A 16,939-nucleotide genomic window follows, 5' to 3' on the forward strand; every position below is an offset into this window, starting at 1 on the left:
CTGTAATTTACTAACCAGTCTCCTAAGAATGGATATTTCATTGGTTTTACAATTATTTTTGTTTTATAATAATAATAATAATAATTATTTTTGAGACGGAGTTTCGCTCTTGTTGCCCAGGCTGGAGTGCAGTGGCATGATCTTGGCTCACCGCAACCTCCGCCTCCTGGGTTCAGGCAATTCTCCTGCCTCAGACTCCCGAGTAGCTGGGATTACATGCGTTCGCCACCATGCCCGGCTAATTTTGTATTTTTTTTGTTAGTAGAGACGGGGTTTCTCCATGTTGGTCAGGCTGATCTTGAACTCCTGACCTCAGGTGATCCATCTCGAACTCCCGACCTCAGGTGATCCACCCGCCTTAGCCTCCCAAAGTGCTGGGATTACAAGCATGAGCCACCCTGCCCGGCCTGTTTTATAATTATAAATAATTCTGTAGTGAAATTCTTTTTTTTTTTTTTTTTTTTTGAGACGGAGTCTCGCTCTGTTGCCCAGGCTAGAGTGCAGTGGCGCGATCTCGGCTCACTGCAAGCTCCGCCTCCCGGGTTCACGCCATTCTCCTGCCTCAGCCTCCCGAGTAGCTGGGACTATAGGCGCCCGCCACCACGCCCGGCTAATTTTTGGTATTCTTAGTAGAGTCAGGGTTTCACCGTGTTAGCCAGGATGGTCTCGATCTCCTGACCTCGTGATCCGCCTGCCTCGGCCTCCCAAAGTGCTGGGATTACAGGTGTGAGCCACCGCGCCCGGCCTCTGTAGTGAAATTCTAAATACGAATAGTATATTCCTAAATATTCTATTGCTGGTTCGAAGTCAGTGTTTAATGACAGCCTACCCAGGCTACCTGTCTGAGATGGAGAAATAGTGTTTCTTTCTGAATGGTGGCTATGTTAGTCCTCTTTCATTTAGGTATTAATGATATTTTACCTTGGCAGAGCACTTTAACATTGCCAACCACTGATCACAATGTATGGATTGGTTTCTTAACCCTGCTTGAGATGAGGGTGTAAGGCACAGAGTCCTGACTTGTCTCTGCTTGGACCTTAGCTGAATCTTCTCATTTCTGGCACAATGTTAATATCTTTGGAGGTAGAGGGGGCTCCTTGGAAACTATGGGTTCAGTGATAGGAAGTATTCTTCTTGTTTATTGGGAGGCCTTGCTGTTTCTCCCTCTTCTGTAATTCTAAGATGATCTGGAATCATTTGCTTCTTGTTCAAGACGTCTTCAAGTTTAGTAATTTTCTAGTATGTTTCCCAGAAATTATGTAGTATCTTCTGTTAATGCATGTAGAATTTTAATTCCAAAAGGACAATGTTGACACTTCCATGTTTCTTTGTGCCAGTCATAAACAAAATTTGGTAAAAGCTAGCTTGATCTACTCCTTGAGGCTGCTGCTTCCAGAATGTACCTGAAGCAGCTTTATGTATTATAGTATGCGCTTTACTGTCCGGGAAGACCAGACAAATCTCACGTATTGTTTATCCTTACTGGCTCAGTGAAGGGAGGGCTTCAGTGAGAAGGAACACCAGATATTTATTCATCCATCCATTCGACAAATGGTAATTGAGTGCTTACAGGGAGCCAGGGCTTGTTCTCAGCTAAGCTGAGAGGTGTGTTCTCTGAAGTCCAGTGGATGGAGACCCCAAAGGGCCCAGACAGCTGGGAAACCCAGATGGAGGCCCACAGAATGGAGGCCTGCTAACTCGGCAGAGGACTAATTGATGTTGAGTTGGCAGAGATCAAGGATGGGGAGAAATGTGAAGTGTCTCCCCCTATCTCTTCCTGTGTGTACAACTAAATGCCCAACCCCACCTACCCTAGCTTGTCTGTTGTTCTGTGCAGTGTTTCAAGGAAGAAGAGCCGTCTTCATGGGCTCTCTTCACATTAATAAATTTATCTCCATATCACAGAGCTAGCTGCCTGTATTGCATGTGGCATTGGACTTGCTGTGTTGTATGTGGGTGTATATGGGAAACATAAAAAGAGACAGGGCCAGGCGCAGTGGCTCATGCCTGTAATCTTAGCACTTTGGGAGGCCAAGGCAGGCGGATCACTTGTGGTCAGGAGTTCAAGACCAGCCTGGCTAACATGGCAAAACCCCATCTCTACTAAAAATAAAAAAAATTGGCCAGGCATGGTGGCGCATGCCTGTAATCCCAGCTACTTGGGAGGCTGAGACATGAGAATCTCTTGAACCCGGAAGGCGGAGGTCACAGTGAGCCGAGATCACACCACTGCACTCCAGCCTGGGGGATAGAGTGAGACTCTGTCTCCCCCCCAAAAAAAGTGGGGAAGGGAGGAAAAGAAAAAAAGGGAAACATTTTAAGGTAAGAGGAAACAAACACATTGTTAGAGTAGACTTCATGTCCTCTTTGCAACATTTCTTAAAGATTTGTGATAATTATCATGCTTAGGCAGCCCCATGATATATAACATTCCTAATGTTCTAGGGAATCAAGTAAAATATTTGTATGATAGATTAGGTGTCTAACTGAAATTGGGAACTTGTGAGTGATGCCACAGCTATAGGAAGACCCCTTGGTTTTCTGACATTGTTATATGGATATTTAGAATTAATCGTCTTTAGTGTCACTAGCACAGAATGAATTATAGAACTGTGGAATTCAAATAATTCATAATTCTTAATGTCTTCCTCTGAGTCAAGCTTGATTGACTACAGAGTTTTCACCAAAGGAAGTTACAGAAATGTCCTCTGCAGTACCTGTGTGGAAGTTGTGGTCACAGACATTTTTTGTCCTGTGTAGCTGGTACTTTGTGTATAATGAGCATTAAATAACATTTTTTAAATTGGAAAGCATAAACATTTTAGAACTTAAATTGTTTTTAATATCCACAGTTTCCATGCAACTTAGAATCCCGATTCTAATACTTATTGTGTGACTTTTGCAAACTGTTTAAATTTTCTAAGCCCCAGTTTTTTCATTGATGAAAGGCCTTTATCTATAAAATGAGCATAATAATGTTTATGGCACAGATCTTGTATCATTTTTAGATTTATATCCTTTTATTAAAAGTTTGTGTTTTGTATAAATAAGGAGGTTTGTTGAGGGGGTAAATAAAATAACAAATATAAACTTTCTTTACAAGCTTTCCAGCACCAGGCAGTTGCTCAATATTACTGTTATTATGATTCCCACTATTACTAAATTCTATAACCATAGATAAAATGTAGGACTCAGGATCTGAATGGGGTTTAGTTCTGTGTGTTCAAATGGTGATATGCATACAGCCTAAATTTTGAAAAGGAAGGAAAAAGCATGAAACAAACATTCATTTACCACATATTTTTAATGTATCTTATACTGTTTTATTCAGTGCCCACTCTGTGCCAGTGTGTAAAAGGAGAACCAGGTTGCGTGTTTCAGGAAACCAGGAATTAGAGTGCCAGGCACTCTTCTATGTGCTGAGGATACAGTTTGATAGAAACTAGATGTAGACTTTCTTCTTATGGTATGGTTTAATAAAGGATTCAGATAATTAGCATAAGAAGTGCCATTATGGGGGAGAGTGGAGGGTTCTACGTACGACTTATATAGGGCCCCGGGATTTGGTGAGGGGAGTCTGGGAATGTTCCCAAGAGGGAAAAATCACTAAAGTGAGACCTTCAGGATCAGGAGGAAGAGGGCAGGTGGACAGCAGAGGTGTTCAAGGCACAGGAAGGAGCCATAACATAGAAACTGGGAAGATTGGGAGCTGACCTTGAGCAGATGAGCAGGGGCTAGGTCCTGTAAAGCCGTGGCTACCAGATTGGGACTCTATCCTGAGGGCAGGGCAGTGGCATGACCAAACTGCTCTTTTTTAAAGAAACACCACCCTGGCTTGACGGGAGAGGAACGATTGGGCTGGGGTTGGAGCGAATGGGCTGGGGTAGGAAGAGCAGCCGGGAGATACATTTTAGGAGGCTCTGCAGGGGGCTGGAAGGGAGCCCATGGTGGCCTGGGCCAAGGAGTTGGCAGTGCAGAAGGAGAGAGTTGGACAAGTATGAGCGGTCTTCAGGTAGTAGAGTTGACAGGTCTAGAGGGGGTTGATTGGATATGGGGGCATGGGAAATCACACAGTCCAGATGATGCCCAGGTTTCTGACTCAGGCAGCTAGGTGGGTAGTGCTGCGGTCTGCTGACACAGGCAACAAGTAGAGGCTGGGGTTGGGGTCGGTGTGGTGGTGAGCTAAGTCTGGACATGCAGGCTGTCTATGAGAAACCTGACTTGAGAAGGTCACATAGGGAGTTGGATAATTGGTAGCTGAGAAGAGAGATTTGAGTGAGTCTTGGAGACTTGTACAACATCAACATAAAGATGGCACCCGAAAGCAAGGAATGAATGACATCTCCCATAAAGACTGTCACTTGAGAAGAGACCAGGTTTTGCACAGAGCCTGGAGTGTCACAGGAGGGAAAAATGGCAAGCAAACTGAGGAGCAGCCAAAGCGACAAGAGGGAGACCACTATCTCATGGTACCAGAGGGCCAGGGAAGGAGACCTCTGAAGGGCAGTGCTAGCCGAGGGGAGATAGGGGAGTGAAAAGCATCCGCGGATTGCCCCATGAAGAAGTTGAAGCCTGGCCGTGAACAGGAGAACCAGATTGCATGTTTAGGGAAACCAGGAATTGGAGAGAGACAGCAAGTATAGACAGCTTTGCAGAAAACTGTGGCTGATAAGAGAAGGTGTAATGGCAAGAAAGAGGGTCAGGGAGGGCCTATCATTCTCTTTTTCTAAATACAGAGAGGCCTTGACCAGGTTTATTTGCTGATTCAAAAAAGCCAATTGAGACCAAGAGCAAACACGAGAAAGTGGCATCTATGGAAAGGTGGGGTTGGGGGGATAGGCCTCAGAGCCCAGGTGGGAGAGTTAGCCTGGGGAGGAGAAAGGGCTCCCCCCAGAGAGGAGGAAAGGGTGTGAAGACCGAGGTGAGGGAAGGTTGGAGGAGGGAAATTGAGGCGCATCTGACCACTGGTGACTGCGGAATCGAGCCCCTGATCTCACACCCCGATTCTGCTTTTGTGGTGACCACAGGGGCTTCTCTGTGTTCTCTTCCAGATTCTGATATTTTTATTGTCTTATTTCGCTCTTCTGTGTCCTCTTGACCCACTGAGACTTCTAGCTAAGCTGACAAACTGCCTGTACCAAAACAGGTCATTCTCTCTTCACACAGGGTGTCCTTTCCTCTCAGGTACATTAGTGAGTTTATTCTGTTGGTTTCCACCTGTGTTGTCTCCGTGGAGAACCGTGATGGTTGGCCTGTCAGGGTGATTAGCTATCATGAGGCATTTGGGGCCATGCATCTCCTTTTAATTCTTCCTTTTTGAAAAGTCGGTTCCATTTATCTTCTTTCTAGCCTAGGGCTTGTTCTCTACCTCACAGGTAAGTTGATTCAGTTCAATGGATAGCAGTAGTTCAAGGTGACTCTTAGTCCTTTTCAGAAACCCCATTTCAACCACAGCCTATCTCCTTAGTAGTCCTGGGAGAAAAAGAAGTCGAGTTGGATTCGGGAAGAGCATGAGCCATTTTTTACGGCTAACGTTGAGGGTCTCTGGGCTTTCTGGGTCCGTGAGACTGACCAACCTGAAGTATGGGGATTGGATGAGAGGACTCAGACACCCTTCTCCCTTCTGACTTCAGGCACCAGCCCATGACCCTGAGTGGCCACAGCAAGGATTGCAGGGAAGGGCATCATGGTTAAAACATAAGCATGTTATAAAATATGACTCATTGTGTAGATAGCTTTTAAAATTCCTAGGAGCTGAAGTTCAGAAACTGGTGCTGTAAAGTGAAAATGAAATTTAACTGAGCATTTGGTGGAGGAAAAATAGTTTATTGGCTCTTCCATGAAAAGCCCTGGGAGTCAGCATCCTTCTCATCGCAGACACCTGTGATTGATGACGGCCCTGTGCTGCTGCCGGGAAGGGAGCTCTTTGAAATAGCATAGTAGGGACTTTGCAAGTGGGTCTCATTTGGTTAAGTTACTGCCTTTGTGAGGCTCTGCTGCATCTTTATATTCTACCAAGGAGAAGATGGTAAATCAGAGTAATTGCTTCATCCCAAGGCACTTTTATATTGTAAAGGAAAAAGGTCCTGTTAAGAAACTCAAATTAACTTCTGCTGTTTATACTATATAGAAAGACTCTGAAAGCTGCTTGTCATACAGCCTGGCAGTTTATTTATCATGGAACAATTCCATTAGAGCCTGACACTTGTTCTCATGGCACCAAGACTTAGGATCCCTCAGGAAAAGCATTTAACCCTTGGAAATGCAAAGCTGTCATTTATCTGTCATCTCTCGAAAACCCACTGGAGTATATTTACGAGAGAGATTTGAAACAGTCATCGTTCCACTGAACTAGAAATGGAGTTGGGACTCAGTAAATGATCAGTAAAAAACTGATAAGTGTCCAATACCAGTTTACAGCAACTCAACTGTGCTAGCTCTGTCATAAAATGAACTTACCATGGCATTCTGTATTTCTTAAGGAATTCAGTATGCAGAATTCACACTAAAAATCGGTAAAATGGGCGAGTCGGTTTACCTTACAGCTTCTGAAATCTTCTGTTTGAAAAAATGTAGGGACTAGAGTATTAGTTCACTGCTAGTGCTGTGTCATTTGAATTGCATATTCTAGTTATATTTTATAGGTTTTAGAAGAATTCTTAAAATTAGCCTATATATATATATATATATACACACACACACACATATCAACCAAGGAGGCGTAGCAGATCTTGGAAGAATGAACTGAAACAGGCATGATCTGTAAATTAATACCCTTTTGCCTAGCATTTACTAACAAAGGATGAAGGTACCATTTGTCAAAGCTTGTCAGTGAGCAGTTCCCCAGGGAGGCAGTGGAGCAGAGTCTAAGAATTTGGTCTCTGGTGCCAGACTGCCTGGCTTCACATCTAAGTGATGTCGCTTACTGGTTATGGGACTTGGACAAGTTAGTTAACCTCAGAGCCTCTTGTTTCTTCACTGTAAATAGGGAGAATGCCTCTTGGGGTTTTAAATGCAGTAATTCATGTAAAGTCCATGTAGAGTAGTTGTTACTAGCAACATTTAACATGGGCCAGATGGGCCTGGGAGGATGACATAGACCCAGAAAATTATTTGGGGTGACTGTGGTTTAAACTTGTCTATGGGTCTTTGTGACTTTGTGACTCCCTTTAATGTCATAGTTTCTCAAAAGATAGAGTACAGAAGTGGTTACGGCACAGACCACCCTCAATCTCATTCCTGCTCTGGTAGAACAGGTCAGCATAGCTAAAGTAGAGATCTAGAAATGCTCCCAAAAAATATTTTCAAGATTGAATTAAGATTGAGATAACCTTTACTTGTTTGTGGTCAGAGACAAACAAGTAAAAGGGGACCGATATTTTTGAGGAGTCCATGGTAGAAATAATACACTGTGGGTGAAGGGAGTGCTGGTGAGCCAATGTTATAGTGCTATTGGGGGAAAGTAGAGTGAACATTCATGAGAACTGAAATTACTTGGCTCATAAGGAAAATCCAGTATAAGTGAGCCGGGGCATAGTCATGTTCTTTAGGATTTAAGAATTTGTTATATGCACTGTTGACTGTTTCTCACTCCTCAACAGATTTTTAACCACTAGCACCTTCACTACCACTTTCACCACCACCAACACCATTACCACCACCACCAGCATCGTCATCATCACCACCACCACCATCACTACTGTCACCACCATTATCACAACCACCACCATTACCATTACCACCACTACCACCTGCATCACCACCATCAACATCACTACCGTCATCACCATTATCATAACAATCACCACCATATCATCACCACCACCACCATCACCATCAGTACCACCAGCACGATCACCACCTTCATCACCACCACCATTACCACCATCACCACCACCACCACCATCAGCATCACTACCATCACCATTGCCACCACTACCACCACCACCATCACTACTACTATCACTAACATGTTCACCACCAATACTATCACCATCGCTACCACCATCACCATCACTACCGCCACCACCACCATCACCACCAGTACCATCACCACCTTCATCACCAACACCATTACCACCACCACCACCACCACCATCACCATTACCACCACTACCACCACCACCACCATCACTACTACTGTCACTAACATGTTCACCACCAATACTATCACCATCGCTACCACCATCACCACCACTACCGCCACCACCATCACCACCAGTACCATCACCACTTTCATCACCAACACCATTACCATGACCATCACCATCTCCACCACCACCATCACCACCACTGCCACCACTACCACCATGACCATCGCTACCATCACCATTATCACAACCACCACCATCACCATCACTACCACCATCACTATCACTACCACTAACATGTTCACCACCACTGTCACCATCGCTGCCACCACCATCACCCCTGCTACCACTGCCACCACCACCACTACCACTGCCATCACCACCACCACCATCACCGCCACTACCATTGCCATTATCACAACCACAATCATTATCAGCATCGCCACAACTACCACCACCACCAGCACCACTACCACCACCACCATCACCACCACCATCACCATTGCTACCACCACCACCATCACTACCACTACCACCACCATCACCATCACTATCATCACCACCATTATCACAATCATTTTCAGCATCGCCACAACTACCACCACCACCAGCACCACTACCACCACCACCATCACCACCACCATCACCATTGCTACCACCACCACCATCACTACCACTACCACCACCATCACCATCATCACCACCATTATCACAATCATCACCATCACCACCACCACCACTACCACCAACACCTTCACCGCCACTACTGTCACCATTGCTACCACAACCACCATCATCATCACCATCACCACCACCACCACCATCATAACCATCATCACCATCACTACCACCAACACTACTACCAGTACTTCTGCTGCCACTATCACCACCACCACCACTATCACCACCATTGCACCTCTAGCATCACAACCACAACAACTCAGAGCTTCAAAAGACTCCAGTTGGGAGATTCTTGCCTTTTTACCACGTTCTACCTTCAGCCTCACCTTCTCTGTCTGAGTTGCCCCTGTCCCATGCTCACTGTCTTTCTGCCTTTCAGTCCACCAGCTATGTCTATAGATTAAGAAGGGAATTTGCAAGTACACTTCAGCAACCTTGCTTTACTCTAATTTAAAAAACAATTTTTAATTTTTATCATTTGCTTTATAAATAACAAGAGATGTTAATTAGTTTGACTCATTAAATTTAAAACAATTGTTATAAATTTGGAGTGTTTGATTAAATTTCCTTAATTATACACAGTGCTTACGCTGCTGCTCTGGAGAGCAGGGGAGTTTCTGGGGAACGTTCTTCTCTCCTCCTTATGCCTTTTCTTCTTCCTCCTCACCCTCATGGCTCCAGGTCCATGCCCAGGGAGCATGTTAGCATGTTGTCAGGTCTCAAAGTATCTGAAAAGATTGTCTTCTCTGTGGCCAGGCTGCTTAGAGGCAGCCTGATGTGAACTGTAAAAAGGGGGAGAGTGTTTCTCTGTGTCCTCTGCATCCACTCTTCATGCATTTGCTCCAAACCAAATCTGCTCTTAGGAAGGGATCAGACGAACCTATTTAGAGTGAGGTAGCAATGATAGGTTAGCAGTGGGTAAACCACATAAATGAAACTTTAAATGAGGAATTCCACCTTGTTAAAGAAGTAAGGTGGGCCAGGCACAGTGGCTCATGCCTGTAATTCCAGCACTTTGGGGGGCCAAGGCAGGCGGATCATGAGGTCAGGAGATCAAGACCATCCTGGCTAACGTCCTGAAACCCTGTCTCTACTAAATATACAAAAAAAAAAAAAAAAAAAATAGCTGGCTGGGTGTGGTGGCACATGCCTGTAGTCCCAGCTACTCGGGAGGCTGAGGCAAAAGAATCACTTGAACCTGGGAGGCGGAGGTTGCAGTGAGCTGAGATCACCCTGCTGCACTCCAGCCTGGGCAACAGAGTGAGACTCCGTCTAAAAAAAAAAAAAAAAAAAAAAGGAAGCAAGGTGGTATGGAGAGAGTAACATAACCGCCTCTGAATATACTCCCAAAGGCCACTTACTAGTAATCCATGTATTTTGTACCTCTAAGCCCTTCTTCCTTTCCATCTCCTTAACCTGCCGTTTTCTCAAGCTCAAAGCTGGTCTCCTGCAGGAAACAATGCTGATTCCTTGTGCTACCCCTGCCAGTGCCCTGACCACAGGCTGCTCACATTGTTTGATTGTGAATGGGTGCCCTTCTTCCTTTTCCCCATTCTCCTTGCCCCAGACTGTTGTCTTCTCATCAGCAGGATGGCTCAATCACGACCCTGTCTCCCCAGTATCTGACATAGTGGTATTCAGAAAATGCTTTTGGACGAAAGTGAATTGTGTTTTTGTTATTTGAAAAAGACTGTATTTTAAAAACATGCAAAACATGATAACTTTTTCCAAAAGATAGGTGAGAGGTGGTTCATTCTCTTCTCCTTGAATTCGCTTATTTCTTAGACTCCCCACAACCCTGGAGACATATCAGTAGTTTGGATAGTTTTTTAAAAATAAGAATAAAACATTTTGATGATTCTAGTCAAGGGATACAATTGGCTTCATATACCCTTGCCTAAAAGTCTCCTCCATGGGAAATGCAGTTTGCTTGGCTCGCTCCAAGCAAACTGCATTTCATCAGATTTCATCAGGCTGCATGTGGATGAGTGCAGTGGGGAGGAGGTCATCCCCCCTGGCTGGCTGGGTCTGCTGAATCAACCTGTGGCTCAGCCAGAGGGCAGGCTGTCCTGGCTCCAGCACCTTTCTCACCAGTAGGGCAGCCTAGGGAGAGATTGGAGCAGGCTAATGAATGGGTAGCACTTGATAAAAATAGTGACATCAGTAGCCCTCGCTGGGCAACTTTAGAATCTTATCATTTTTTATTTTTTTATTCACTTCTCTATCTTCCATTCCACAATTCTAGGTTACATAGGTCTGCTTTGTGTGTGAGCTGTGGAAAGAGACTGATTTCTATCCTTTGTCAATTGGGGGCTGTAAAAAATTATAACAGCTGAGACTTTATTCCAGAATTCTCCTCGTGGTTCTCTCTGTCTGACTGGGAAATAGCTTGCCTTATTTCATTTATTCCTGTTTTGCCTCTGTGGGGCTCATGTTAACTACTTCTCACTACTGGGCTTGTCAGACATCAGGGTTTAAGAGGTGCCACCACTTCTTGGCTCCAGGATAGCTCCTGTTCTCTGGGCAGAGCTGAGTAAGGTACTTTGGACATTGCTGTTCCTTTTACACAGTGTGTCTTTATGACATTGTTTTGATGATCAAACTCTTATCCTAAGTTTCTTGATCTTTAAAAAAGTTAACCTAGTCATAATATTCACCATCAGTGTCTTTCTCCAAGGGGCATTGTGAGGATAATTAAGGGACATATAGGTGAAATGTTTTGAGCTCAATGGAAGAGAAAAGCCATCGGGCTCATAGATGTTACTTTTATTTAGTTTCATGCTGTTACCGTATGCTCAAGAATAGATGAATTTTGGAAATGATGACAGTTTCATGTTTAGACGTCTATTTCTACTTAACCACCATAATTGGCCTTGGCTGGAGCTCTACAAGATACCGCAATTTATAGATTTAAAACAAATAAGTGAGAAATGATCAAAAATGTTTTCACTACATTTTTTATTTGCTATTTTTTTAATTCTAAAAATAAATAGGCCCTTTAAAAGGAGTTGATTAAAAAGGTTTATTTTCTGGGAATGTTATGCATCTGCAACAAATGATAAATAATATTGAAGCAGTTGGCTACCTCCACTTTCATGCAAAATAAATAAATACATTTGGTGACATACATTTGAGGAATGTGATTTTTGTAATTTTTATGGAAATAGGAGCAACTTTGCAGATGATAGAAATTTTTACCATCTGCTAGTAACAAAGAAACATAACTCATAACGTGCAACACATTTTGAGTTTAATGTATATGTTGGCATGCCGGGAATTGGAATTCTCTTAGACCTAAGTCAGCCATCCCAGGGGAAGCTGACCTGACTTTCAGCTTGTCAGGGGAAAGCTTTCTTTGCTTTTAAAGCATGATCTTCACATTGCTCAAATGGCAGGGGGACGAAGAGGGCTAAGCTTTCATGGCAAGAGATGAAGAGAAAGGCACTCTGCAGGCTGGTGAGCACCGACACGATTTTCACTTGTAATTAGTGGGATGGGGGCTCACTGTCGAGAAGCTACTGTCTTTATGAGTCAAAACATTTAGTATTGGTAGAAAGGTGAGAGTTCAGACACTTAGGGAGATACAGGGGGTGGGAAGCCCAGCCTTTCTCTTACAGTGACATCTGCTTTAAGCAAGTGACATTTTAGCTCCCTAGCCATGAAATGACATGTGGTGGGGGGCTTGTGCTTCTAGTTAAAGAGAAGGAATGGGTAGATTAGTTTTAAGAAGCAGCTCAGTGGAGGCTACAGAGCTACCCACCAAGGAAGGAGGAGAGAAACCAAAGGGAAGGCATTGCCTTTCTTTTTGAGTTTCCTTTCCTCTCCTTTGAAGAAGTGGGGACGTTGCCATTTTGAGTCATTCTGGGTTCATCTTATGGTGTGGAAGCATGGCACAAGCATGATGGCAGGCCCCTGAAAAGATGGCTAGTGGATTTCTATTAGTAGATTATGAGTAAGTGGTCCTGAGGGTGTTCACTCCTTCTTGGTAGTAGGAGCTGTAGGCTGGTTATGCGGGTAGAACTTCATTAGTGGATTTTATCTAGCAATCTGGATGCTTTATAAAGCATCTTGGAGTGCCTTGGGGTATCCTTCAGCTTAAAGGGGTTGGGGGATGAGGCAGGTTTAGTTAAAGAGGAGCATCTTTTCTCTCACCTCCAACATTTTCAGAGTAGGACATGACTCATAACTCCCAGACCCTGGAAATGTATTGGGTCTGATATCTGCCTAATTAATTTTGGTTTTTATCCTATTGCCTTTGTCTTAAACATTTAAGCCACACTGAAAAATAAGTGGAGTTTATGAATCTGTTTTCATGACTGCATCTACTGTTGTCCCTTCCTTTGTTCAGCTTGCCTCCCATTCTGACCCTCCGGGATCTTGGATTCTTTCCCCTTGGCTTCTGGAAAATATGCTGACAGACTCATGCACGCTAAGATACTCAAGGCTAATCAGGTTTAAAGTGTTTCAGCTTCTTGTGGTGTTTATATTTCTTGCAGGGGTGAAGACATCTTAAACCAGAGGAATGACTCTCTAGTTGTGGAATTTCAGTCATCAGCCAGCAGATGCAGGAGGTATTATTTTGGGCATGGGGGCCTTCTGAGAAGCCCAGAAATCATTCTCAATGACCACCTGCCTGCTCCATCTTACATAAGGCCACTTTGTGCATCACACCAGTCTTGTGTGTCTGGTTGGGTTGACCTGACTGAGGGCAGCAAGCATGTGTGTGGGAGTCCCTGCTATGTATGGGAAAAGGGGAGAGTTATGATGCATGCTGTGCAAGCTTTTTTTTCTTTTGAGAGGGAGTCTCGCTTTGTCGCCCAGGCTGGAGTGCAGTGGTGCAATCTCGGCTCACTGCAAGCTCCGCCTCCTGGGTTCATGCCATTCTCCTGCCTCAGCCTTCCGAGTAGCTGGGACTACAGGTGCCCACCACCGCCCCTGGCTAATTTTTTGTATTTGTAGTAGAAATGGGGTTTCACCGTGTTAGCCAGGATGGTCTCGATCTCCTGACCTCGTGATCCACCCATCTCGGCCTCCCAAAGTGCTGGGATTACAGGCATGAGCCACAGCGCCCGGCTGCTTTTTGTTTTCTAACTGCAAGTGTCAATATTGTTCCAAAAGCTAGAAGTTCATAATGAAACTAGAATTCTCCTGTTGATTAAAGGCTACTTCATATCCATCTGCAGTGTGGGTCATATATCCTCAGAGCAGTCTCCATTTTAAATCCATGGAATGTTCGTGAAAGCCGGGGTTTCATATTACAAATGTCCACAAGCAGGGCAGGACCATCATACCCTCTACTGGGAACTGGAAGTCTGGTTCTGTGAATAAGAGTGTCTTTCCCATCTCCTGCTTTCCTTAGGCTGGTCACTGTCACCACAGCCACCCCAGAGAGTTCTTAGTGATCAGTGATCGTGATGTTAGTGCTGTGAGCCTCTCAGTTGGTAGAAGATTCTAGAGGCTGCAGTCCCCGTTATATGAAGGTCACTGGTTGGACTCCCAAATCTAATAACTGTGGGTAATATACTAAGGATGAATTAAAATGCTAATAGGCTCCATGTTCTGGATATCTTTACATTCCCTAACCTTAAATTTAAATTAAATGCCTTAGGTGCTGCAGCAGCCTTGCCAGAAGCATGTTTAGTATCGCATCACCCCTTAGACAGCAAATTTAAACTGTACCCCAGCCACACGGGCAGAGCTAGGATAAGCAATATTTATTTTACAATAATTTGTGTGTCCCCCTACAGCTACATGATGCATACACTTTCTATTTTACTAAAGATAGTTATTTAGCTTTTAAAAATCACAATTTTTATAAGTTCCTTTGAACCCACAGATCCTTTTATTATTAACAATATTTTATTAGCAATATGTTGGATTTTGTGGCACCTAAAGCTACTCCAAAGCCATTTTATAGATTACCTTCACATTTAAGCCTTATAACAGTGCCATGAAACGCCCCTGCTTTGTAATGAAGTCATTAAGGCGTAGAGAGACCGAGTGGCTTTTCCATCCTCATGTCGCTGATTTGGGGAGAACCACATTTCACAGGTGAGTGTCCCGACTCCCAGCTCAGCATCTGCCCACTAGACCAAGTGGGAGCTGGAAGCAGAATGATGGCCAGGTCACTGAACCCACCTGCTTCTGCTGGGAAAGGAGGACAGAGCTCATCTTAAGGGATCTGTAAGCTCTTTTTGATTGGTAGTGTTGGTTCTGTTGTCTACACGGAGGCCAGATTTCTTTATCCAGGGAGCCAGAAAAACAAGTGCATTTCCTTCCTTCAGTAAACAGGTCACTTCCTCATCACTAGTTGAATTAGCCCCTTTGTTTTCTCCTTATTAGGGGGAAGGAACACTTTATTTCTTCCTCATTTCTTCCAGTTGTCTGGTGCCTGGCCACTTCATAATTGTATTTTGAGAGAATAGATATTAATTTTCTTCAACAAAAGGCGGAGTTCCTTGATGACACAACGTAATTCAATTTCCGTTCTCTCCCCTCATTGCCTGCACCCCTTCCTCCTGGCACATTTTTCATAGTTAGGAGGAGTGATAGTGTCAAATATATCAGAAGGAAGAATTGATTCAGTAGTCGTTTGACGACTTGACTGATTAACAGAGATCAGAAGAAGGCTCATAACTGTGAAAACCACTGCAGCATGCAGTTTTAACAGCTCTTTAGGGAGCTAGTTAATGAAAGAATCACTACAGAAACACAGCCATGCAAAAAGGAAAAAAAAAAAAAAAAGAACAGGAGCATTCCCATATAACACTCAGAAGCTCTGTCATAGAGAAAATATGCTCATAATTTCTATTTACACATCACTGTAATTACCGTCTGCCTTAAGATTCCTTTCAGTCTTCTCCTGTCAAAGTTGCTTAAACAGTTCCTCTTTCACATACCAGGAAGAGAAACCTAGTACTGGTTGGAACTGGTCCTAAGGATTCTTTTCCCCCTGAAGAATGTAATTGTTAGACACCCCAGCACACTGCCTGATGACTCTGGCTTTTGTCTCATCCATGTTCTTGTTGTCATCACCATTTGTCCATGAACCAGACTTCTGCACTCACACAAGTGTTACATTGGGCTTTACAGTTTAATTTGTGCGTGTGGTTGTTCTCTCTTGTTTTTCCTGATGCAGTGTCTATGAACCAGATAGAAATGCATTACGGAGGAAAGAACGAGAAAGAAGAAATCAAGAAACTCAACAGGATGACGGCACGTTTAATTCTAGTTACTCTCTCTTCAGTGAGCCCTACAAGGTAGATAGTTTTCAGTTGTTCATCTCTACCTCTCACTTGTTTCTCTCACTCCCTGTGATGGTGGCCTTGACTAAAAGAATTGGCTGACCAAACTTGACTGCATCTTCTGTCTGTTTAGCCCAGGGAAGACAGCTCAGCCACCAAGTACAGGGTCCTCCCCCAGAAATTGAGGTGTGTGGTTCACATGGCTTTACTGGCCACTCCCTCAGTAACATGCAACTTTTGTTTACTATTGAGATCTGCTTGCTGTGATTTTTATCAATAATACAGACTTCATCTCCACATTGACATATCAAGGTCAATCCCATTTGTTACGTTTTCTCAGATCCTGGGAAACAAACACTGTTAGAAGGAGGTTGTGTTACATATTTGTCGTACATGGATCACGCTAGGATTAGAGTACCTGTTAGGGCTAATGAGAAAGAAAGTCTAAGATTATTTCTCATTTTTACCAAAGGCCAGAAATATAACCTTGCTTCCAAAATGAAATGTCATCCCAGATTTCACAAATACCTTAGGCGGCATGGAGCTCTGGGTCATTCCAGCTTCCTGCACATTTAGCCCCCTGTTCCTTTAAGCTTCACATTGACATCTCTTGCCTGTCACTCTGGATTTCTGGCAAGAATGATATTTAGACTAATCCCAAGCCAAATCTGAATTTTCAAGTAAAGCTTCTAACGGGACTACAATTACAGGACAATCCAATCATAGAAAGACTTAATCCAGTTCATTTTTTAAAGTTGCAATAGTTAATTTTCCTGATTTCCAGGTAATCTGTTTTAGCTGCAACACACACAATACCAAGGATAGAGCCCCCTGCTCCTTTTTATTTTTTGAGACAGAGTCTCCTTCTGTCACCCAGGCTGGAGTGCAGTGGCATGATCTTGGCTCACTGCAACCTCTGCCTCC

At 43.9% G+C, this 16,939-nt stretch overlaps 1 protein-coding gene across 14 annotated transcripts in view; it reads left to right on the top strand.

Moving 5' to 3' along the window:
• The window catches only part of AFF3 (ALF transcription elongation factor 3), a 597,234-nt gene that overhangs the window by 117,789 nt on the left and 462,506 nt on the right, over nucleotides 1-16,939 (top strand). For 12 of the 14 annotated variants that reach the window (XM_054678053.2, XM_054678052.2, XM_054678050.2 and 9 more), the window contains 2 exons: nucleotides 13,268-13,342; nucleotides 15,910-16,030. In XM_054678053.2, coding sequence (XP_054534028.1) covers nucleotides 13,268-13,342; nucleotides 15,910-16,030 — 196 coding nt within the window. The remainder of the gene's footprint in view (nucleotides 1-13,267; nucleotides 13,343-15,909; nucleotides 16,031-16,939) is intronic. The other 2 variants (XM_054678056.2, XM_063788971.1) reach the window with 1 other exon arrangement.

The sequence above is a fragment of the Pan troglodytes genome, chromosome 12, assembly GCF_028858775.2.
Source record: "Pan troglodytes isolate AG18354 chromosome 12, NHGRI_mPanTro3-v2.0_pri, whole genome shotgun sequence".
Taxonomy (NCBI): domain Eukaryota; kingdom Metazoa; phylum Chordata; class Mammalia; order Primates; family Hominidae; genus Pan; species Pan troglodytes.